The 22,968-nt window shown below is 37.7% G+C and overlaps 2 protein-coding genes and 1 non-coding gene across 3 annotated transcripts; all 3 read left to right on the forward strand.

Annotated features, from left to right (window-relative positions):
* Positions 1-341: 341 nt before the first annotated feature.
* On the forward strand, positions 342-2,093 carry LOC121780280 (glutathione S-transferase T1-like). Its single transcript, XM_042177825.1, has 7 exons — positions 342-502; positions 565-638; positions 748-808; positions 976-1,029; positions 1,177-1,256; positions 1,471-1,673; positions 1,752-2,093. The coding sequence occupies exons 1-7, from the start codon at positions 438-440 to the stop codon at positions 1,926-1,928; spliced, it is 714 nt and encodes a 237-aa protein (XP_042033759.1). The 5' UTR covers positions 342-437; the 3' UTR covers positions 1,929-2,093.
* An 11,221-nt stretch (positions 2,094-13,314) lies between these two features.
* LOC121780504 lies at positions 13,315-13,459 on the forward strand. Its single transcript, XR_006046045.1, has one exon. It is a non-coding gene; the product is annotated as a small nucleolar RNA snoR2/U65 (small nucleolar RNA).
* A 2,818-nt stretch (positions 13,460-16,277) lies between these two features.
* Positions 16,278-22,968, forward strand: LOC121779821 (subtilisin-like protease SBT6.1). The gene is made up of 10 exons (XM_042177264.1): positions 16,278-16,985; positions 17,579-17,707; positions 17,792-17,944; positions 18,382-18,498; positions 19,188-19,372; positions 20,085-20,348; positions 20,424-21,492; positions 21,967-22,461; positions 22,554-22,617; positions 22,704-22,968. The coding sequence occupies exons 1-10, from the start codon at positions 16,470-16,472 to the stop codon at positions 22,796-22,798; spliced, it is 3,087 nt and encodes a 1,028-aa protein (XP_042033198.1). The 5' UTR covers positions 16,278-16,469; the 3' UTR covers positions 22,799-22,968.

Here is a 22,968-nt window from a genome sequence, read left to right on the forward strand (position 1 = left end):
GACCGAGAGTGAGGGTGAGAGAATGAGGGGGAGGGGTGTTTTTTTTATGGCAATTGTGTAAATTAGTAAGAAGGGGGAGGGTAATTAAATTGTCCAAATATGGCAAGTAGAACCGGGACTCCTATTCCCGGACATCTCAAAACAGAAAAACGGGACTCCTATTGCTGGACGGAGGGAGTAGGTGTGAACGAATTAATTCAAGTGTAGTATAGTTGATAGATGCATTAAACATTATTTGCAGTCAACAATTCAATAGGATGGATAGATACATTAATCATAATTTGCAGTGAATAATAATTTAGGGCCCCACCTCCACCATTAAAATATGCAGTGATAAGGTTCAAATTTTAAAGAATCTCGATACTGTTAAAGTCGGTCAACTCCTGTTATATAATCCTCAATCCGTCTGTGTTTGTGAGAAAAAAAGGCGAACCAAAATGGAGCTCAAAGTTTACTGTGATCGGATGTCCCAGCCATCACGAGCAATTCTCATCTTCTGCAAGTAAGATTTCCCTTATTCTTCACACACATTGTCTCTTTATTGTGCTTATGTTGCTTTTCTAGGGCTAATAATGCAGAATTTGAGGAGATTACGGTTGAGATCGGCAAGGGTCAACACCGCACCCCTGAATTTGCAGGTTAATTAATTATGTGTCTCTTATTTTTTTCCTTCATAAATATGTCATGATTTTTAGCTGATTTGGTGTTTTTTTGGGGGGTTTGGGTCTTTTGTTTCACAAATTACAGAAGTGAATCCTATGAAACAAGTTCCAGCTGTCATCCATGGTGATTTCAAGCTTTTTGAGAGGTACTTGATCATTAATTTTTTTATACAAGTGTTTTTATTCAAATGTTATTCCTGGTTCCATTTTTGTTTAGCTCAGTTAGATGCTAATCTTTTTAATGTGAATCCAAATGAATGTTAATTTAATCTTATTATTCGAAAATTTTCACTCACTTTTTTGTTTACTGCAGTCATGCCATACTTATTTATCTGGCTTCAACAATTCCTGGTGTTGCTGATCACTGGTATGTTCTGCTTCGCTGCTTCTTTGGTTCACTCTTTCTCAGCTATGATAGCATTGCTTTTTCTATGTTTTCGTTATCATTATCGTTACTTATGCTATACTATCTACGAAATAAATGTGTGACATAACTCTCAACGCTGCGGTGCAGGTATCCAGCTGATGTGCGCGAGAGGGCAAAGGTCCACTCGGTGCTGGATTGGCACCACACGAATCTGCGTCGTGGCTCAGGTGATTTGTACATCTACATCTAGAGGGGTTCTTAATACTGTCATTGGAAGTAGTTTTGTTGATCAGTGAACTTTATGATAAGAGTTGCGTTGCGTAAGCAGGAAAGGCCTGGCTATGGTAGTCGAGTCTCATGTGTATCGTTGTTAAAAGTTTTTATTATAAAGCCATGTTCCTACTCCATAAAACTCAACATTTTGTGTTAATCCTTTTTCAGTTGGATATCTCTTCAATACCGTCTTCGCGGTAGTGTTTGGCATGCCTGGGGACCCGAAAGCAGCAGCTGAAGGTGAAAAGCTTCTTTCGGCATCTCTTGCAAGAATAGAGTCATTATGGCTTCAAGGAGGACCATTTTTGCTTGGGAATTCAAAGCCAACAATTGCTGATCTAGCTTTAGCTTGTGAAGTCACACAACTTGAGGTAACTCTATGCCCTGCCTTCTGTTTGATAAGATGATAGTACATGATATCTGACTTACTTTCCCCAATGCTGATTCAGGTTGCAGATCAGAATGGACATGACCGTATTATGAAACCCCACACGAAAATCGTGAAGTGGATTAAGGATGTGAAGAGCGCAACTGCACCGCATTTTGAGGAAATTCATGCAGCAATCCGTTCAGCCAGAGAGCCCCTAAAGAAACTGAAGGCCCAAGCAGCTCACAAATCGGAGTGAAGCTGAAAGTGGTTCCATTTACATATGTGTGAGGTAACAATGAATAAGGGGAAGTGTTGAAGAACTCATTAGGTTCAAGTCCATGCTTGAACATTTCCTTCACTTGATCTATTTTACATGTGATACTCCATGTTTTTGTCTATCAATTGGTTGGTATGATTTTAATATGAGTCCATCATCTGGCCTTCAGTATAGGAGGAGTGGTTCACACAATTATTAGTATTTGCTAAAATAAACCAGAGTAATAATAAAGGCAAACCATGTGTCAAAACAACTTATTCTTAACAAATTTGAAAGTAAAATTTTATATAATACTACAAACATCTCAAAGCATGCTTTTCAATAGTATATACTACTACAACTTGCACACTTGCATTTTGTGGTTTCTCTATCATGATCGAGTACCAATTTTATCAAATGAATCATGCTCATCTCTCTTATTCTTAGCTAGTAGTATTGATTTATTCATTTCTTTGTTGTTGATTGCCTCAATATAGCTTCTAGGCTGGCTCACTATAATCCACCTTCTTAGCAGTCAATATGGTATAGACTCTGCCCATCAAAAAAATAAAATAAGGTATAGACTAAAATTCAAAATTGTATCTTTATATTAACTCAAAAATACTTTTTAGTCCTACAAATGAAGTCAATACATTATGATTCCAAACAATATACATTGGTCCAGTTTTAACTATTCTAACAAAAATTAATTATTTAAATAAATTTTGGCCAAATTATTTTTATAAAAAAAGTTTGCATTCAAATTATAAGTAAATCAGAAAATCCACCTTTTCCAATTCAATTGCCTAAATTTTGCAAATTCTCTTTCTATAAGAAATCGCCATGGCTATCACCAATATCCATAGCTTCCACATTTAGCAAACCACCCATAGAGGAAGCAGACGAAGATGCAAAATCTGTATCTATGTATTAGCTGCTTATTGCAAAGATCATATAGCCTGCTTCCCACAGAAAGTAGGAGAGTATCATGTAGCAAATCCACAAGCCGCATATGACTATGCTATTTATACACGTATATACATCTATGCTTGTTTCTAGCAAAGAAACCAGTAAAGCTGAAAACTATAGACATGTATACCACCTTCGGGTCTTGTACTGTATCTACGAGCTTGCACCAATAACTTGAATCCTTTCTTCAATCGGAATCCCACAATACGCACATGTATCTTTACCTTTCTTTCCGTAGTTGTCGTTACAGTTTGCACAGATCAGTTGATGAGTGCAAGGAAGAAAAACGACAGAAACTTCATCTTTCGTGCAAATCACGCATACCCTATCACGCCTGACCTTCTCTTTTGAACAGTCTTGCAGTTTATCAGCTTCATGCATCAGCCTTGCTGCTCCTGCCTCCACTTTGCCTTTCATATGGAAGTTCAAATACACATAATTAGTAAGCCCAAGTTTACTGTTAATGGGGTAACGAGCTACAGCTCTCAAGGGCTTTCGTTAAACAAGTTAGCTATCCACATATATGATAATTCACCTTACAATGGTAATGCAGAAAGGCAGTTGTACTTGGTAAAGCTCACGTAAAGGAAATAAGAGTCTGAGATTCATTCCCCTAAACTAAGGAAAGGGAAAAAACCAGAGAAACAGTAAGCATGTGAAAAGAACAAATTTAACTCATATTTATCCATACCCAGTCACATGAATTGTGGCCTCTAAACATTTGAATCCAAATTACAATGACACAGTAGAAAAATGAGATGTAAGCTTTTGCCCATGGCTAATGAATGTGGTATAGATTTGAATTTAGCATAAAATGCAATATGATGTAAGATGCATGGCTCATAAATGTTCTCAAAATAACGGTCCTTCTCCCAATGCGTCCAATGCCAAACTACAGTTACATACTACTATGAGCGATTACATTATGTCTGAACACTTTGTTACATGTCCGCATGCTTATATGTTACTAATATTTCTCAATGGATATACATCATCAAATCATTACATTCGGATATCATAAAGCATCATCTATTGTCTTGTTCAAGCATATTGAAGGAAATTGAATGCCTGAACAATTTGCCTGTATACATATATCCAAAATGAAAGATACACCTTTAATAAATAGACCAAACGAATGCCTTTCTACGTGAAGGTCTTGAAAGCACTCGCAGACAATAAGATGATTCCAACCTAATAGTTACGCAAATATTTATATACCAGTCGCATAAAAGGATCCCAGAGTAAGGTAATTTGTATGAACAGGTCTTTTCAGTACATATAAGCATGCACAAACCGAACCGGGCGGAACCGGCGGTTCATGAACTGGAACCCGAACCGGCTGGCGGTTCGGCGGTTCAAGCAAGCCGGTTCAGGTTCGAGAATATGACGAACCGTAACAGGCGGTTCAACGGTCCCAACGGGCAGATTCCGGCTAAGGCGTAGGGTTGCAGGCGAGGTGTGCAGAAAAAACCGACAGTTTCTGACGAAAACCGCCGGTTTCCGACGGTTCCGGTGCTTTTTCAGGTGGCAGAGCGTAGGTGGCAGTGTATAGGCCTGAAAACCGGTCAGAAACCGCCGGTTTCCGTCAGAAACCGTGGACTGAACCGCCGGTTTTGCTTTGAACCGTCGGTTCAGGCGGTAAACCGGCCGAATTTGAAATTTGATTTTTTTTAATTATTTCTTCCAATTTTACTCCTATAAATACCTCACTTCCCCCATTATTTTTACTCACCTCATTCTTGTGTTAACAAGGATTTCCTTCTCAATCTTCATTTCTCTATTCTCTCCTCATTCTCTCTAATTGCTCAAGTTGTTTATTAGTTACTACTTATTACTATATTTGTTGTTGTGTTCGTAATTTACCATCTATTCAATACTCCATATTCCATCCATACTACTTTCATTTATCACTATGTCTTCTTCTCGTGGTGGACCGGGACGTGATGATTGTGGCGAATGAATTGCCCAAGATCAAAGTAGTCGTCCCTTAAAATCAAGGCGACCTAGTCGTCGAGAAGTTATGGAAGAGGTTTCCCGAGTGGCGGCTGAACGCATGCAAGTAAGTTCTAAAAAATTATTTTTACAATTCATAATTTCATAAGATTGCGTTTTTAAATTTTTTTTTGTGTTCCTACTTATAACTTCAACTTATATAATATTTATAGATAGAAGAAGATCATAGGATGGCCATGCTACTCGCTAAAATGCATCAAGGTGGGGGAGGGGCGTTGGTAGTTTCCAACATCAAGATGACGAGTACGACGTGTCTATATCGTCGGACTCGGACTATAATGATGATAGATCTCATTCTCGTATTCCGTCTAGCACCGGCGGAAATGAGGAGATGCCTCCTCCCCCTCCACCCACTAACACTACAAAAGTTTTGAAATCTGATATTTTTGTTAAACACTACAAGAAGGTCCCGGTGGTGATTCCAAGTCCTCATGATCTGCACTCTCAAGAAGAGACATCGGCGTTTCATGCATATTGTAACTATTGTGATAAAGTCTACAAATTTGCGAGTGGTGGGGGATATGGCACCCTCCGTCGTCATTTGGTGACAAAGCATCCGGTAGAATGTGGCACTACCTCTACCCAAACCCAACTAAACTTCCAACCCGGTGGCTCAGGTTCGTCAAGTACGCCTCTTTTTAAATATGATCAAAAAAAATTTGCTGACGTTATGACTAGATGGGCTGCAATGAAGCATTTTCCTTTTAATGTTTATGATGATAAACAATTTGAGGTTACTATGCAAAGTGGTATAAACGTAGCTATCAAAAGAGTAGGTCGAATGACCGTTCAACGATCTACCGTTAGACAATGTTTAGAGAAAAAAGTTGAATTATCACGTTATTTACTTAACTTGGGCCACAAAGTGAACATTTGCTTAGATGTATGGAATGATTGTTTTAACCGGCATTCATAAATGGGCATTACGGTTCACTTTGTGGACAATAGTTGGACTTTGAACAAACGTTTAATTGGTTTTAGAGAATTTGAGACACCACACACTGCACCCGAAATTGCTTCTTTAATTATTCAAGTTTTGAATGAGTTTCAATTATGCAATAAGATATTTTCTGTTGGTTTTGATAATGCAACTGCTAACACTGCAAGTATTAATGATTTGATTGCGGCTTGTGCTCCAGTTATTGGAGGTAAGTATTTTCATCAAAGATGCATATGTCATATTTTAAATTTATGTGTACAAGATGTGCTTGAATAATGACAAAAGCATGTTAGTCCTATTAGAACTGCAGCTAGATTAATCCATCAAAAGCCAGCTTTTGGCAAAGCTTGGAAGAAATATTGCCATCAAAAGAATGTAAGATATACGAATTATACTATGGATGTGTCTCATAGATGGAATTCGACATATGATTGTCTGAATTCTACTTTGACGCATAAAGATTCTTTATGTGATTTTTTTAGAACCTATCCCGTTCATGATTTATATCTTTCGCATAGTTGTTGGGAACATAGCGTTGCTTTATTTAAATTGTTCAAATATTTCAAAAATGCAACTGTTGAATTATCGGGTGTTTATTAATGCACTGTTGTTCGTGTTTTAGAGCATTGCATGTATATATCACTTGGTTTTAAAACTGCAATGAAAAATGCTTACTCTTCACCTGAATTGATGTGTGTTTTATATTATATGATTGAGAAATTACTTAAGTATTTCAGTGAGATTCCAATGGTGTTTTTGATTGCGAAGGTCTTGGATCCAAAATGGAAATTAGCCGGTACCTCCAAGATTTTAGATTTTTATTATAACAATTTGAGTTCTATTGATCTTGGTCCACTTAAAGCATTGCAATCGGATACCAGTGACGAATTCGGAGTAGACCTCTCAGAAACATTTCAAATAAACCTCCCGAACCGGTCAATTATCCAACAAACCTTCGAGTATAACTTGCGTGCTCTCTACACCGAATATGAAACCAAGTATAACAGTACCCACTAAGTCAGAAGACTTCCCCCCTCCTCAACAACATAACTTTGGCTTTCGCATTTCAAGCCGATTATGATGACCCCGACACGCAATCCCAATTAGCCGACCTATACAGCTACAGCACCGGTGGAAGGTCCTCAGGTATGGTAAGTGAGTTAGATTTATATTTCGATTCACTCTTTTCCTTTGGTGATGAAGGTCCTACTCCTCCCACCCAAATCGACGTCGAGTCCGCTTTTAGTGTTGGCTCTCGTGTGTTGGATGAATCAAGAAGTAAGCTCTCCGCGAAAAATATGGAAGTCGTGACGTTATTTGATGATTGGGCCAAAGCTGACGTCAGACAACAAGAAAATGATTGGGATGATCGTCAGGAGGGATCACAAGAAGAATTCACCGGGGATGAATCGTAGGCTAACCGTCAACCGCCGGCCAAGCCAAATAGGTAAGTAAGGTAAGAGAACTACGTGGGCTTTGATTCCCTAATGCAAATGAGCATTGGGGATACGTAGGCACCTCAACTTAAATTTTAAATTTAAGTTCAGCTCAAGTCCTTCTTTCCTTTATTTCTTTTTTTTCCCATTTGTTTCTACTTTAAAGATATGCAAATACAATTAAATAATTGTATTTGTATATACTCTAGTCGATGAAATAGATTTCTCTATAAGGCTAAATTCGGGAAACTTTTGACAATTCTACTATAATTGTTGATTGTTATACTAAACTCAACATTTAAAGTTGAATTGCTAAAGGTATCCTCAATTTAGTTGTGTATGAAGATCTCCTTCGCCGACTAAGAGTATATATACTTATAAAATTATTGTTCAGAACTTCTAAGTCTTTTTTGTAATTTGTAATTAGCTTCATTGTTGACTAGTAGTCTCGTTGTATTTAAATTTTTGTTTAAGACTTCAAGACCTCAAGGTTTTTGTGATTTGTAATTGTTGTAATCTAGTAAGTCTTTCTTCCTACTATTATGTTCTCCAGATTTTTCTTCAGATTGTAGAGTTGTAGAGCTCCTCACGCGTGCATCACACCTGTGTGCCCTTTTGTAATGATTGCATAGATACTCGCCGCTGTAACTTATGTTTCTCTCTCATTTTCATTCATCTATAGAGGCGACTAGTCTTTTATTAGGGTTTCTGATAGGAACCCAACATCAGAAGCGTCTGCCGATAACTCTACAGATGGAGCTATCGTCGATCCTTCGCTCCATGTTCCACCACCTCACATAAGAAGGTCTCCAATCCGTTTCCAAGACTAAGTAGGAAGTTAGTTATTTATAGTTAGTTATGTTCGTTTATCTAATGTAATAGAGTAGGAAGCCGAGCGTATTTATAAGCTCTATCTCGGGTTTTCTTTGTTGTTATTTCCCACGAGATAGGAGGTCGAACCGCCCTAGGGTCCTAGATATAAAAACTGAACTTGTCAACGTATCAATAATGAATGATAAGATATTTCCCACTTTGCTATTTTTCTCTCTTTTATTTCCATCACCCACGAACTGTCTGATGGAGGAGACCTATGCACGCAGAATTTGATCTTCGAGCGTCCCTCGCTGCTGATCCTACTCTCCGGTACGACTTACGTCGTATCAATTTCCTTTTCTTCTTTTTGGTATTCCTGTAAAGGAGGGTTCCTTTTAATAGGAGAAAGTTCAATAATAACTTACTCCATCCGTCCCATAAAAATATGCACTCTTTCATTTTTAATCCGTCCCATAATAATATGCACTTTCTAATTTTAGAAAGTCTTTTCTCTCTGTTGAGGTGAGACTCATTCTCCACTAACAATATTTTAATTATTTTTTCTCTCTACCTCTCTCTTACTTTACCAATTTTACATTAAAACGTGCCAAACCCAAAGTGCATATTCTTTGGGGATGGAGGAAGTATTTGAAGGGGCTAGCAGCGGAAAGTGTGCATGGAATGGATCACATAATTCTGATCTATTTAGCAGATTATTTAGACAAAATCTATTCGCGTAATTCTCACATGTATCATGCTCAGAACTTGAATTCAAACATGCTTTAGCGCAATTAACACCTAAAACATGCTTACTGATGAGTTAGCCAATTTACCTCGTTGATTCTCCAAAGAATCGAAGATAGCTAGCCCATTCTCCACGTGAAGATCTTGAGTACTAAACCACGGATCTTCTGACTGGTTCCCGGACTGTAAACTGGTATCAGTGTGGGCTCATCTCACCATAATACTAGGACTTGAATAAAGAAGACAGAAACTGTTCACGGAGGAGAGCTGAAAATCGTCCCTCTTCAAGACAGAGAGGGGGACGAAAATTTTGGAGAAAATAATGTGTATTTCTGTCTCCTTTATTCCCTATTTATATTAAGTCACATATTGGGCCCAGTCAGAGATCTATGGAAGAATTTGGATATGGCCTCCCCAATTAGCTTCTTACTAATTAAATTGAACCCATAATTTAATATAAGCTTATATTGGAATATTACGAGCATCCACTACAGAAGTAATATTGCACTGCCCATCCAAATCCGAAATTACAAGTATTCCGGGTTTCCATTTGTTTGTCGTTCATTTCCCGTGCTTAAGATAGAAACGTGCAATAATTAATTAATGTCTGCTATGGACTTAATTAATTAACATATTATTAACTCCAAGAGTGGACTTAGCAAGAAACGCTTATTTATTATTCATAGAGTAATCAAACTCCAACTAGCTAGGTTCCGAATAGGAAAACCTTGTTTCGAGCTCGTCTTGTGGACGTTATCACACGAGACTCACCTCGCGCACGATTCAATATAATAGCAATCCTAGCACCGCTAGATATTAATCACCACTACCCAATATACCAGGATTCTTGGGTTGCGAACCCGCACCATTTGGTAAGTCAAAGTAGTGCATAATCAATACCGTATGCTCAATGCTAACGTACATTGATTAAGAAATTAATTATCAAGACCCTGTCTTCAGTAGATAGCATAAAGACTCGTCTTGCTGTTAGATCCGATTCAGTGCTATACCACACCAACGTCATCTTATTTCAGTAAAATTTAGAAATATGCGGACTGACATTGCAACCTTTCACGATAGGTAGTCTATGCCTATCTAGGTTGTGAAATTCTTATTTTTCTTTGTTCAGAACTTACCGTGTTACCTTAAAGTGGACGATGCCCACAACCGGCCTACTAAAACAAAGACTTAGACTTTGTTACGTTGCTCATACATTTAAATATGCAATAAACACCCATTAAATGTAAAACATAACAATATTATGACAAAAATAATCTGTTGCATCAATTGAAAATAGAATATAGAGTTTTACATTATTCAATCACTCGAAAGGTCATTTCTAGTATACAAACTCTAACAGTATTATCTTCGCAAGTTAGAGGGCCCATTATTCCTTTTAGGGATATTGGCCCCTAATATCATGAAGCTTTCAAAAAGTTGGATTTTTTTCCACGAACTTTAAAATTGGCAAATAATATCACGAACTTTAAAACTGACAAATAATATCACGAACTTTACTCGAGTTTGTTATTTCCCACCAACGAAAAAAATCTGGCTATATTAATGGATAGAAGAGCAATTTTGGATGATGTACTTCAAGAAAAATTATCTTCAAAGATTGAAAAACTAGAAGCTCTCGAAGTTGTTGTCGAGAAATTAGGAAAAAAAATCTGTATCATGATATTATTTGCATAATTTTTTCGCCGGTGAAAAATAATAAACTTGGATAAAGTTCGTGATATTATTTACCAATTTTAAAATTCGTAAAAAAAACCCAACCTTTTTTAAAAGTTTCATAATATTAAGGCCAATATCCTTTCCTTTTAATAGGAGAAAGTCCAGTAACAACTTATTAATTTGGCAAGTTAGACGGCCCATTTAATGGGCAGTGTCATTTTAGTTTTATTTATTTTATACTCCATATAGTATTAATTTAATCTATACATTAGTTTTATTATATACATTATCTATATAGTATTATTTGACTCAACGGTGGACAATGGATTTTGATGTTGGAGACTTCAATTTACTGTTATAATTGTAAAGTATATTTGAATAACTCATTAAAAGTAGCATGGAGAGCCGACAATTCAATATAGATGATAAAGAAATGACATTATAACTATATATCTTCATAAATTAATAACTATACATCTTCATAATAAACAACAATAAAATTTATTATAAATGATAAAAAAAAAATTAATAATGAATTATTTTTTAACAAAATCTTAAAAAGTTTTACAATAATTTTATATATTTATACATTTAATATTATCAATTCTGAATAAATTTTGAGATAAGTTCATTAATAAAGCATAAAAAATATTTTTTTTGGATAATAGCAGTGGAAAAGTAAAAGTAGAAAAATAATAAAAATAACATAAAGATTCAAGGAGAAGGAAAACATGTAAAAGAATGAGTATTTGGCTGGGAGGAATCAAACCCTGAGGCTAGGAATTTGGAGTACTGATTGACCAACTGAGTTGAAAGCATAAAAGATATGAATATACTCCCTCCATTTTACGCTACTTGAGGCGTTTCTTTACGGCACGAGATTTAAAAAAGTTGTGTTTAGTTAGTTAAATAAAGTAGAGATAATAAAGTAAGAGAAAAAAGAGAGAGTAAAGTAAACGAAAGAATAAAGTATAGGTGATTAGATGTTTTGTTTTTAGTCAAAAAGAAAAATGACTCAAGTAACTTGGGACAACCCAAAAAGGAATACGACTCAAGTAACTTGGGACGGAGGGAGTACAAGTTAGAGCATCCACAATAGTGTGGACATCCCAATAGCCCCCAAGGACATCCAAAAATACCTCATGTCATGTCACTAGGATATCCCATTGCACTGCCACATTACTAGGACATCCCACTGCCCAATAGCGGACAAGCACTAGGACATCCCAATAGCCTAGCACAATAATAAAAATTCACAAATTCACAAATACGCAATTACGAAATTAAAATTTCGACACGAATACGGACGGAAAAAGTGCAATAATAATTTTATTAAATAAAAAAAATTAAAATAGTACAATTCAAAAAATAAAACAACGATTTAAACAAATTACATTATAATAAATATCAACGTGCACTCCTCCGCGCTCATAACTCTTCAATTATACTCCCCCTGTCCCGCTTTAGGAGTCCCTGTTGACTCGGGCACATGTTTTAAGAAAGTGTATGAGTGTGTAATAAATAAAAGTTGTAGTGCATGTTGGGACCCACTTTTAATTGAATGTGTAATAAATAAATGTTGTAGTGGAAGTTGTGACTCACTTTTAACACTTTTTTACTTACTTTCTATGCATTTTTTATTAGTTTATCCCAACCGGGGGCGGAGGAAGTATCTTTCTGGAGTCGAATATGGGCTTCTTGTTGTCGAAGATCGGCAAATGCATGGACCCGATCGGCTTCCCCATGAGGTATCCCTATTCGTACATTGGCGGTGGCCACACCGTGGCTTGGACCAGCATCATCAGCATCATCATTGACCCAATTAGTCAGTTCTGGACCTTGATTTTCGAAAATCATGTTGTGCATGATAATACATGCATACATGACATCAGCAATACAATCCTCACACCACAAACGAGCCGTATATGTAGAGTTTTGAAAAAAAATTAAAAATTGCTTATGTCCGCCGGGATGTCCGTCGAGTCACCACAATAGCGGACGAGACGACGGACGTCCGCGCATGACTGCGGACGACCTCTCGTCCGTCCGGGACGTCGTCGCAATAGTGGACATCACCGACGGACGAGCCGCTCGCCGGTCGGACGTCTGTCAGGACGTCCGATATTGTGGATGCTCATTCGTCCTACAGTTGAAATCGCATTTTATATGTGAACGTGTTTAGAAATGTAAAGAATAGTGGGTAGAAAAAGTTAGTAGAATATGTGGCTCACTTTTTTATGTTGTTTTATAATAAAATGTGAGTGAAGTGAGTTAGTGGAATGTGAAACATACTTAACATTTATGGTAAAAGTGAAATGTGACTCTTATTGTGGGACAGACCGAAATAGAAAAATGTGTCTCTTATTGTATGACATATAGAGTATGTAGGAATAATTCAAATTGTTGGGGGTCCCATGGATGTTTGATTGGGTCGGCCCAACCGGTTTTGTGCCAACACTACTCGGTTGCAGGTCAATCAGGTGCGGGCTAATCAGGTTGTATTTTTTTCGGGTTATAAAAGTTCAACCCTAACACTAAAAGCTCATGTTTCGGGTAAGCCCAGAGGGTTAATCGGGTTGTATTTTTTTGGGTTATAAAAGTTCAACCCTAACACTAAAAGCTCATGTTTTGGGCTAGCCCAGCGGGTTAATCAGGTTGCTACCGATAAAATTAACATACGATCAATCTAATAAATAATGATGAAAAATAGTTATATTTATAAAATGTAAAAGAGGGAACATCTTTTTAGGTCCACGAACTTTGCCAAAATATCATTTTAGGTTCGTCAACTACAAGTTAATATCCCACGTCGCCCGTAGCAACGGCTATGACCGGCGATGTTATGATTGAACCAATATCAAACTCTTTCGCATCCTGATAGGAACCTGTGGATCGATATCCACCGTTCGTTCACGGAGCCGTTTTGTGCGATTACAATTTTTATCAATTTTATTATTCGCGTTGAAAAAAAACAAACTACAAGTTAATATCATTTTAGGTACTTTTTAATATTTTCAAGATTTTTTTGCCAAATATGCCCTCAATGCCTTGAGGGGCAATTATGTCAATTTAGTTTGATGGGTGGTCTGACGCTGCTACAATAAGATCAGCCTTTTAAGTGCTTTGACATACTTATGCACTTTGTCATACCGATAAAGAAGAGAGGGAGTTATTTCCTCTATTTACTCAAATAATTCATCCATGTCTCTTTCTTTCTCACATTTTCCCTCATTCCTTCTCCTCCTCTTTTTTTCTCTAATTCGGAATATCTTCTAAAATTTCTACATGTCTACAAATAGATGTCACTGGTTACGCTTTAAATATGTTAATTGTTTGTGCCGTGAACGGGCAACCCTTAAAATCACCGCAGATTCAAGGAGGCATTCGCATGGAATGTTATATTTTGTTTGTGAGAAGAAAGGAAAGAATGGTGGGTGCTCATTTTTCCAGTGGTACTAGGAAGTGACGTCTCTGACGCAAAGATGCAGCAGTGAAGGAATTGTCAAAATTATCCTTTGAAGGCCTTAAGGGCATTTTCGTCAGAAAAAAGTTTAAAATACTTCAAATGATATTAACTTATAGTTGACGGACCTAAAATGATATTTTCAAAGTTCACGGACCTAAAATGATACTTTGGCAAAGTTCATGGACCTAAAAATATGTCCCCTCAATGTAAAATTATGATAAATTTGAGATATATGCTTAAACTCAAGCATAAATATAATTAAATATTAATATTTGATATTTGTGTAAGATAAAACATAAACATATTTCAAGAAACTTTAAAACATGTTTTAGAAATTTAAATATTTTTTTAGTGAATTTGAAATTTCTAATTTGTTTGTCTATAATAATATATTAATAAAAACTTAATGTATATTTAATATAAAATTGAAAGTTATTTTTTCTAGTTATCAATATTATTAAAATAATCAATGAAGCGACGAATTAGTAGTCAAACAAATTATTTTAATATTTTTCGAGTTTTCGGGTCTGACCCTAACGGGTTACGAGTTTATCAGGTTATAATTTTATCAAACTACAAATTTTCAACCTTAATTCTAAAAATTTGGTGGACTATTCAGGCCAGTCTACGAGTTACGAGCTGCATTGACATCCTTACATGGAATCCATGACTCCACGTACATCCGCCTCTGATTGGACTTATATACATTGATTTTATACTCCCTCCGTCCCATAGAAATAAACCATATTTTCTTTTTCATCAGTCCCATTGAAATAGTCCATATCCATTTATGACAACCTTTTTCTCATTCTCTTTTTATTTTATGCGTCCCACCATCCACTACACAATTTCCACTACTTTTTCTCTCTCTCTCTCTTATCTGCCCTTAAGTCCACAGACTATGTTAACGACATGACTATGGTCCGGAGCATCATCCGCCCACCTAGTGACAAAAGTGGGCGAACGATACGGGCGGACGATGCATGGGACTATGAATGCTCTAAGAGCATCAGCAGTGGGGCGGAATTCCCAAAAACATCTCCTGCCACGTCATACGGACTTCCCACTGCCCTGCCACGTCATACGAAATTCCCACTGCACAGTAGCGGAATTCCCTGCGGAATTCCCGATGGAATTCCCACATTAAAAAAAATTCACAAATTCACAAATTAGACAATTTCCAGAATTAAACAATTAACGGAATTAAAATTTCGACGCGAATCCGGAGAAAATGCAACCACTTTATTTTAAAAAAACCATACTTCATTAAAAAAAATACTCCCTCCGTCCGCCATTAGGAGTCCCGGTCACTTTTGCGCACTCGTTTTATAAAAATGATAATAAATAGTTAAAGTGGACAAATGGTAAAGTAAGAGAGAAAATAATGTTAAGGAGACTCTTCTCAACATTATTCTCTCACTTAGTTTGTCATTTCTCCACTTTAAATATTTATTATCATTTTTTTAAAATGAGTGTGCAAAAGTGACCAGGACTCCTAATGGCGGACGGAGGAAGTACATAATTACTAAAAAAAGTACATTATTATAAAAATGAAAACCGACTTCTCACTCCTCGGATTCCTCGTCGCCAGTCCTCTCGCCTTCGGCGCCACCGATTGGAGGACCCCCTGCCTACTCCCCCCGCAGCGACAGGCGACCCATGCATCTGGGGCATCATCCCCGGCATCTGGGGCATCATCCCCGGCCTCGCCCCGGGCATCTGGGGCATCATCCCATACCACTGCGGATACATGTTGTAGTACCCGGGCATCATTCCCGGTGGCATTTGAGACTAGTGCATCATCCCATTCCCCGGCATTTGAGGCATCGCAGCGGACATCGACGTACTCCCGCCGATGGGAAAATGGGGTGCCGGTGACTCGCTCGAAGCGGGGGAATCGCTGTCGTGGTGCTCCATTGTTGATTCGAAAGAAATGTATTTTTAAAGAGAGAGAAACTTGTTAATACAAGTGGTGCAAATGAAATGAAGTTCAACCGGATGTATATATAGGAACAGAAAAGAATATTTAATGAAAAAAAGCGGAATTCTGCGGGCGTCGACGCAATGGCAGACGTCCGCACAGAATTCATCGCGGAATTCCGCGGAACTGCGAATTCCTTCACGGAATTCTGTATCCATGCCTGGGACGCGCAATGGCAGATGTCCGCCACGGAATTCCTGCACACCGGTGAGAATTCCGCGTGGACGTCTGCTATTGCTGATGCTCTAATATTATAATGGGCTCGAGCTCAAAATCTGTTGTGTCGAACATTAATTAGTCTAGAATCTAGATTATACACGCATAAAGGGAAACTCAAACAAGTGTCCAACACTGGCTGCCTGTAGTCAAAACTTTTGTATCACCTCGATTTTTAGTTTTTACACACTTTCTTCACAGATTTTGCAATCAATTAGAAGACTCTTGCTTCAATTCTGTTAATTTTCCGTCGAATCATCAATTTCCCCATGCGGGTTCCACCGCCATGAGCCGCCGCCTCACCGCCCTAACCTCCTTCATTGTAATCCTGCTTTCCTACCATGCCTACCGTTTCCCCAATCGCAACCCAATTTCCACTCCCTCACTCACCCCACCGCCAAATTCAACCGCCACCAACCACATCATCCGATTCATCCAATACAACAACGCTCACGAACTTAGGGCTTATCTCGAGCGCCATGTCAAATGCAGCGGCTGGAAATGGGTGGAGCGCCGCAACCCAGCGGCGAGCTTCCCCACGGATTTTGCCCTCGTCACGATCGAGGATCGCCGCCGGGACTTTTTGATTGGGGAATTTGGGAAATTGGAGCTGGTGAAGGATGTTTCCTTGGATTTGAGCTACCAAAGGGTGGTTCTCAGTGCTCATGAGGAAAGTGGCGCTGGCGCCTTTGTGGATGGGAAGAAGAAGAGGCCCGGTAAGATTTTCACTTCCATGTCGTTTACCGAGCGGGAGAATTCCGCCCCGGCAAATGCTAGCTGGAGGAGGAGTCTGATGATGCAGGTCGCCCTTGCCTTTTCTTGTTTCTTAGTTGTTACTTGTGATTTAAATTGAATAATTAGGGGTTTGGTTTGAGTGGAAGAACATTACGAATCAATTTTATTTTTCATACCTGTAAGCAAAATTATATGTTGAGGTACAATCCAATCTATCATCCTGCTATTGATCTTGAAATTGAAATTCCAGAATACATTCAATCCGTAAAATTGAAGAAAGGAAGAAAGATCATTCAAACTAGCAACATCTTAAACGCTTACAGCTCTGTAGAGTTCTTTTTCTGTCATTGAGATCATAACCCATAGGCTTCTATAAGAAAGTATGATTTACTTAAATTTGTACAATTATATAGGTCATTTACTGCATTACTATTTGTGTGTGTGGAGGGGCAGACACTATTGATTGGCGGTTAGATTTTCTTGCTTAAAGAGTTCATAAAATTTGTTGCCTGTATAGGTTTAGCCTATGTTTAGTTTTATGTGGATTGTGAGCAGTAATATTGCAGATTGTTTCTGCTCTCTTGGACTAACATGCATGATGCATGTCGGGGCTTTCACTGTGAACTTATTTTTCGTCATAGTTTTCCTCTCTTGTTGCAGAAATCTCAGGTTACCTCCTTGTTTGGAGCAGATGCTCTCTGGTCGAAGGGTTATACTGGAGCTAAAGTGAAGATGGCTATTTTTGATACTGGGATCCGTGCAAATCATCCACATTTTCGTAATATCAAGGTGAATTTATGGCTGATAGGAATATCTTTGTCAGTGGTCTGTTCTTTTTTGCCTTTGTCTTCTGGTAAAATTTTCTATTATCAGGAGCGCACAAATTGGACCAATGAAGATACACTAAATGACAATCTTGGGCATGGTACATTTGTGGCTGGCGTTATTGCGGGTCAGGATGAAGAGTGTCTTGGTTTTGCCCCAGACACTGAGATCTATGCTTTTAGGGTGTTTACTGATGCACAGGTAAAACTTATTGTTGTATATATATATATATATATCATATACTAATATAATTCTTATAGTACATACTAATTCCTAGTTGAGGCCAATAGTACTAGGAGTAATTGATAAGCCCAATTAGAGTAAATGTTCTTTTGGCTTGGCTATAATTTCTTGTATACATAACAGTGAGTACTCTTAGTGCACAAATGATTATTTTGTGAATATATCATCATTATTTAATATTTATGCGATGATTACATGCTAATACTAAAGTAGGCTAATGTGAGTGCTAATGTGCAACATTAAGTCAACGATCCAAAACAAGGCTGTTCAATGTTTTAAAAAAAGCATATATATTGGCCAATGTAGATCATGTGATAAGGCAGTGGCAATCTCCTACACATATTACTTGTCTGGTTTAGTAAGTTTATGAGAAACTTCTTCTCAGCTTATTGCAGGTTTCTTACACATCATGGTTTCTTGATGCATTCAATTATGCTATTGCAACCAAGATGGATGTTTTGAATTTGAGCATTGGTGGACCTGATTATCTGGACCTCCCATTTGTTGAGAAGGTATACAGATTGTTTCATTACTTCATTTGACCATAATTAACTTTAAACATGTTGCCTTTCCATTTTATCGTTTCCCCTTCCTTTGGTTTTCTAATTATTGAACTACTAAATTGTGCCCTTAGTCCCTACGTCTTGCCGACAATGCCTCTTTACTTCTAGTTCTAGCCAAGAAACTGCACCCCTTCTTTAAATTATGGCTATTACTACTGAGGAAGGGAACTCAAGAATTTGATACCCCTCACTTATAAATCTCTGACTGGAGGTAGATTGCATTAGGTATTCAACCCTAAATGTTGATTGAAGGTTTGTTAGTCAGAATCAAGTCATCAACGAGTAAACATGTGTGGACAAACATCAGTTGAGGTTCTGAGTTTTCACAGTATTAATTGCTCGACATTTTATTTGTATTAGTGTAATTTTCAAAACATATAGGGTTAGACTGCATGATCTAAAATTCTAGTAACATTATCAAGTATAGGAGTTAATTTGTGCTCTATGGTGTCAAATATTTTTGGATTTGCTGATGCATTGCGTGAAACTCTAATTTTCTCTTTCCATGCAAATATGTTTCTTGTTAAGGAAATCCATTTGATTTCTCAACTCAATCTTACCATGATTACAGTTTATCACAAACTTAGACACAGTCATCCTAAAAATGCAACATTCTTCTATGCACCCATTTTTGCTAGGTCTGGGAAATTACAGCAAACAATATTATTATGGTATCAGCGATTGGAAATGACGGACCACTTTATGGAACTCTGAACAATCCTGCAGATCAAAGTGATGTTATTGGTGTTGGCGGCATTGATTACAGTGATCACATAGCATCTTTTTCATCACGTGGCATGAGCACTTGGGAGATTCCTCATGGGTACTGTAAACCATAACTAATATTTATCTGTATATGCCGATCTTTGCTTCTCCTGTTTATTTCCCCTTGGTTGCAAGACAATTAGCTGACATGTTAATGTTAGGTAATTTGAATGAATGGTTGATATCATTTTAAACTGAGCTTATATCAGAATGCTGTTATTTTTAGGTAATTGTTAGCTGACATGTTATGAACTTCAGAATGCTGTTATTTTTCATTAGTGATGGAGCTGTAGCTTCACTTTAAAACTGAGCTTATTGTTTATGGAGTAGTTGGGGAATTAATTTCAACATGACAGTCGTTTTAAACTGCTTCATCCCACTCTTTTTGTATCTTTTGTGAAGGACGATATTCTTTATGTAATAGGAAGACAGAGAAGTCTCATCCTTGGAAGTCTAGGCTAGATTACCCTTTCAGATTGGCTCTTGAGTTGTCAGTTCTGTACTTATGCTAGTGGTGATGTGGTGAAATCTTAATGACTAATAGGTTGAGAGAGAAATGTGTGAGTACCAATAGGCAATAGATACCAAGATGAAAAAAACTGCACAAATCTTTACACATAATTTTATACTCTTATTTCTAAATTGTCTGATGACTGATGAGAGAGTACCTTGGATCTTAACAAAGAGTCTGCTATTTGCATAGTGGTTGTGGACCTGCTTATTTCAAGTGCGTTTATTTTTGCTGGGTACCATAATTGTTTCTCTTACAGGTATGGTCGTGTGAAGCCTGATGTTGTTGCTTATGGACGTGAGATTATGGGTTCCAAGATTAGTACAGGTTGTAAAAGCTTGTCAGGCACCAGTGTGGCAAGTCCTGTGGTTGCTGGAATCGTTTGCCTTCTTGTTAGCATTATTCCTGAAAGCAAGAGAAAAGAGATCCTAAATCCAGGCAGTATGAAACAAGCACTTGTTGAAGGTGCTTCAAAGCTCTCTGGTCCAAACATGTATGAGCAAGGAGCAGGCAGGGTTGATCTGTGAGTACTCTTGAGTTATTCCGTATAAGGTGCACTTTAATAACAGTTACTGATTCTTGTATTGGATTATGTCAGATTGGAATCTTATCAAATTTTGAAAAGCTATAAACCTCGAGCAAGCATATTTCCCAGTGTCCTCGACTATATGGATTGCCCCTACTCGTGGCCTTTTTGCCGTCAACCGTTGTATGCAGGGGCAATGCCTGTCATTTTTAATGTTACTATCTTGAATGGAATGGGTGTGATTGGTTATGTTGATGGTCCACCAATGTGGCTTCCTGATAGTGAGGAAGGTAACCTTCTCAGCATTCAGTTTACCTATTCAGATGTTATTTGGCCATGGACTGGTTATCTGGCACTTCACATGCAAATCAAAGAGGAAGGGGTGCATTTTTCTGGTGAAATAGAAGGTAATGTAACTGTAAATGTTTGCAGCCCCCCAGGCCAAGGTGATATTGCTCCTCGAAAAAGTGCCTGCATCCTTCGTCTGAAACTAAAGGTTGTTCCCACACCTCAAAGATCACAGAGAGTTTTATGGGACCAATTTCATAGTATCAAATACCCACCTGGTTATATTCCAAGAGATTCCTTGGATGTTAGAAATGATATCCTCGACTGGCATGGAGACCACTTGCATACAAACTTCCACATTATGTTTAACATGTTAAGGGATGCTGGATATTATGTTGAAACTCTTGGTTCTCCTTTTACTTGTTTTGATGCTAACCGATATGGGACACTTCTGTTGGTAGATCTTGAAGACGAGTATTTTGCTGAAGAAATTAAAAAACTGAAAGACGATATCATGATTAATGGTCTAGGTCTTGTAGTTTTTGCTGATTGGTACAACGTGGACTCTATGATGAAAATGAAGTTTTTCGATGATAATACGAGAAGCTGGTGGACTCCTGTCACCGGAGGTGCCAATGTTCCTGCTCTGAATGATCTTTTGTCTCCATTTGGAATAGCTTTTGGAGACAAGATCCTAAACGGTGATTTTGTCATTAACGGGGAGCAGAGTCGATATGCATCCGGAACTGATGTTGTGAAATTCCCAAAAGGTGGTTACTTGCATCGTTTCCCTTTCTTGGATAGCTCAGAAAGTGGTGCTACTCAAAATGTCCTATTATCCGGTATGAGCAAGGTGAGTTCTGTTGTACTACAAACTACAATATTACCTGTTGACCTATACAAAAATAATTAACAAAATTAGGTTAAAGGGAATTGTGTGGTAACAAGGAACTCTTATGTTTTATGTTCTATATATTGATTTGAGAATTTTCCTTTCTTCATGAGCTTTCTTTATGTGCGCCAATATTTGTATTGGTTATTTTCTAGCAATCATGAGTTATTATAAAATCTGAGCTTCTCAAACACTGTTTGTTTTCTTCGGATTGGTTCTCTGGGTTTTCTGTGACTTGATCTATTGTCATGGATATGAGATTGGGTGACTCGTCCCTTGTCTGTGGTGTCTCAATCTCTGCTCAGATATTTTACTCTCCCATAGAAAGTCCAATATTACTTTTGCTATTTTTGCTTTACATGATTTATGCGTAAATTCGTAATACTATATAACTATGATACTTTAAGTCTTTAACTATGATTCCTATCAATGCAGGCCGACTCCCCTATTCTTGGTCTTGTAGAGGTTGGTGAAGAAGGACGAATCGCAGTCTATGGAGATTCCAACTGTTTGGACAGCAGCCACATGGTTACAAATTGTTATTGGCTTCTGAAGAAAATATTAGATTTTACTGCAAGTAATATTAGAGATCCAGTGCTTTTCTCAGATTCGAGTAGACAAGATAAGGCATTGCAACTGGATGATAATCAACTACCTTCCCGAAGAACAGATGTAAATTTCTCTACCTACTCTCAAGTTGTCGATAAGGAGTTGATCTGCAGGAGTGACTCGAGGTTTGAAGTTTGGGCAACGAAGGGTTATGATTTACATGTGAGGGGCAGAAACCACAGATTGCCTGGCTATGCAGCTGTTGATTTGGGTCAAGGTTCGAACTCTACTTCAGAGGTTCCATTTAAGAAAATCAAATCAGTAGACAAAGATGGTAACTCCTTGGGGAACTCTTACCTCGGCTACTTGTATGGAGATGACGTAAGAATGAGATTGTTTGATCATAGCTGCCTTTCATATTAGCACTTGTTTGTATTTTCAAGGGCTAACGTTATTATCTAATTCCATTACAGCAGCTTGATTTTCCAGAATTAGTTGCCAGTCACTGGCTTTTACCTGCTATCGTTGCAGGTTCTGGTAAGAGACCATATTGACTAAGTTTATTGTGTGGGAAATCTTGGATATCTTGCATAGTTTATCTATCGAACCATTGCTGTTTTCAGGCTTTCTCGTGCTCTGGAGTTTCTGGAGAATTAGGCAGAAGCGCCGGAGGAGAAGAAAAGGATCTGGGTCTTTTAACCGTTCTGCTAACTCGTAATTTTCTTTTGTTTGATAAATTGACGAAGCTAATGTACTGCTGGTTAAATTTTCTCAATAGTCTAATGGCGCACCTCAAAATTTTGGTGTCTTAAATACCATGGTGAATTTTTATTGAATTGGAACGTCATAGTTTACATTTTGAATTAATATCATAGTTTACTTTTTGAA

Source organism: Salvia splendens, chromosome 19 (assembly GCF_004379255.2).
Source record: "Salvia splendens isolate huo1 chromosome 19, SspV2, whole genome shotgun sequence".
Taxonomy (NCBI): Eukaryota; Viridiplantae; Streptophyta; class Magnoliopsida; order Lamiales; family Lamiaceae; genus Salvia; species Salvia splendens.

Coding starts and splice junctions, on each gene's coding strand:
- LOC121780280 (XM_042177825.1), top strand. CDS start 438: ATGGAGCTCAAAGTTTACTGTGATCGGATGTCCCAGCCATCACGAGCA. Junction 503..564: donor GCAATTCTCATCTTCTGCAA/GTAAGATTTCCC, acceptor TTGCTTTTCTAG/GGCTAATAATGCAGAATTTG. Junction 1,257..1,470: donor GAATCTGCGTCGTGGCTCAG/GTGATTTGTACA, acceptor ATCCTTTTTCAG/TTGGATATCTCTTCAATACC.
- LOC121779821 (XM_042177264.1), top strand. CDS start 16,470: ATGAGCCGCCGCCTCACCGCCCTAACCTCCTTCATTGTAATCCTGCTT. Junction 20,349..20,423: donor GGAGCAGGCAGGGTTGATCT/GTGAGTACTCTT, acceptor GGATTATGTCAG/ATTGGAATCTTATCAAATTT. Junction 22,462..22,553: donor GCTACTTGTATGGAGATGAC/GTAAGAATGAGA, acceptor ATTCCATTACAG/CAGCTTGATTTTCCAGAATT.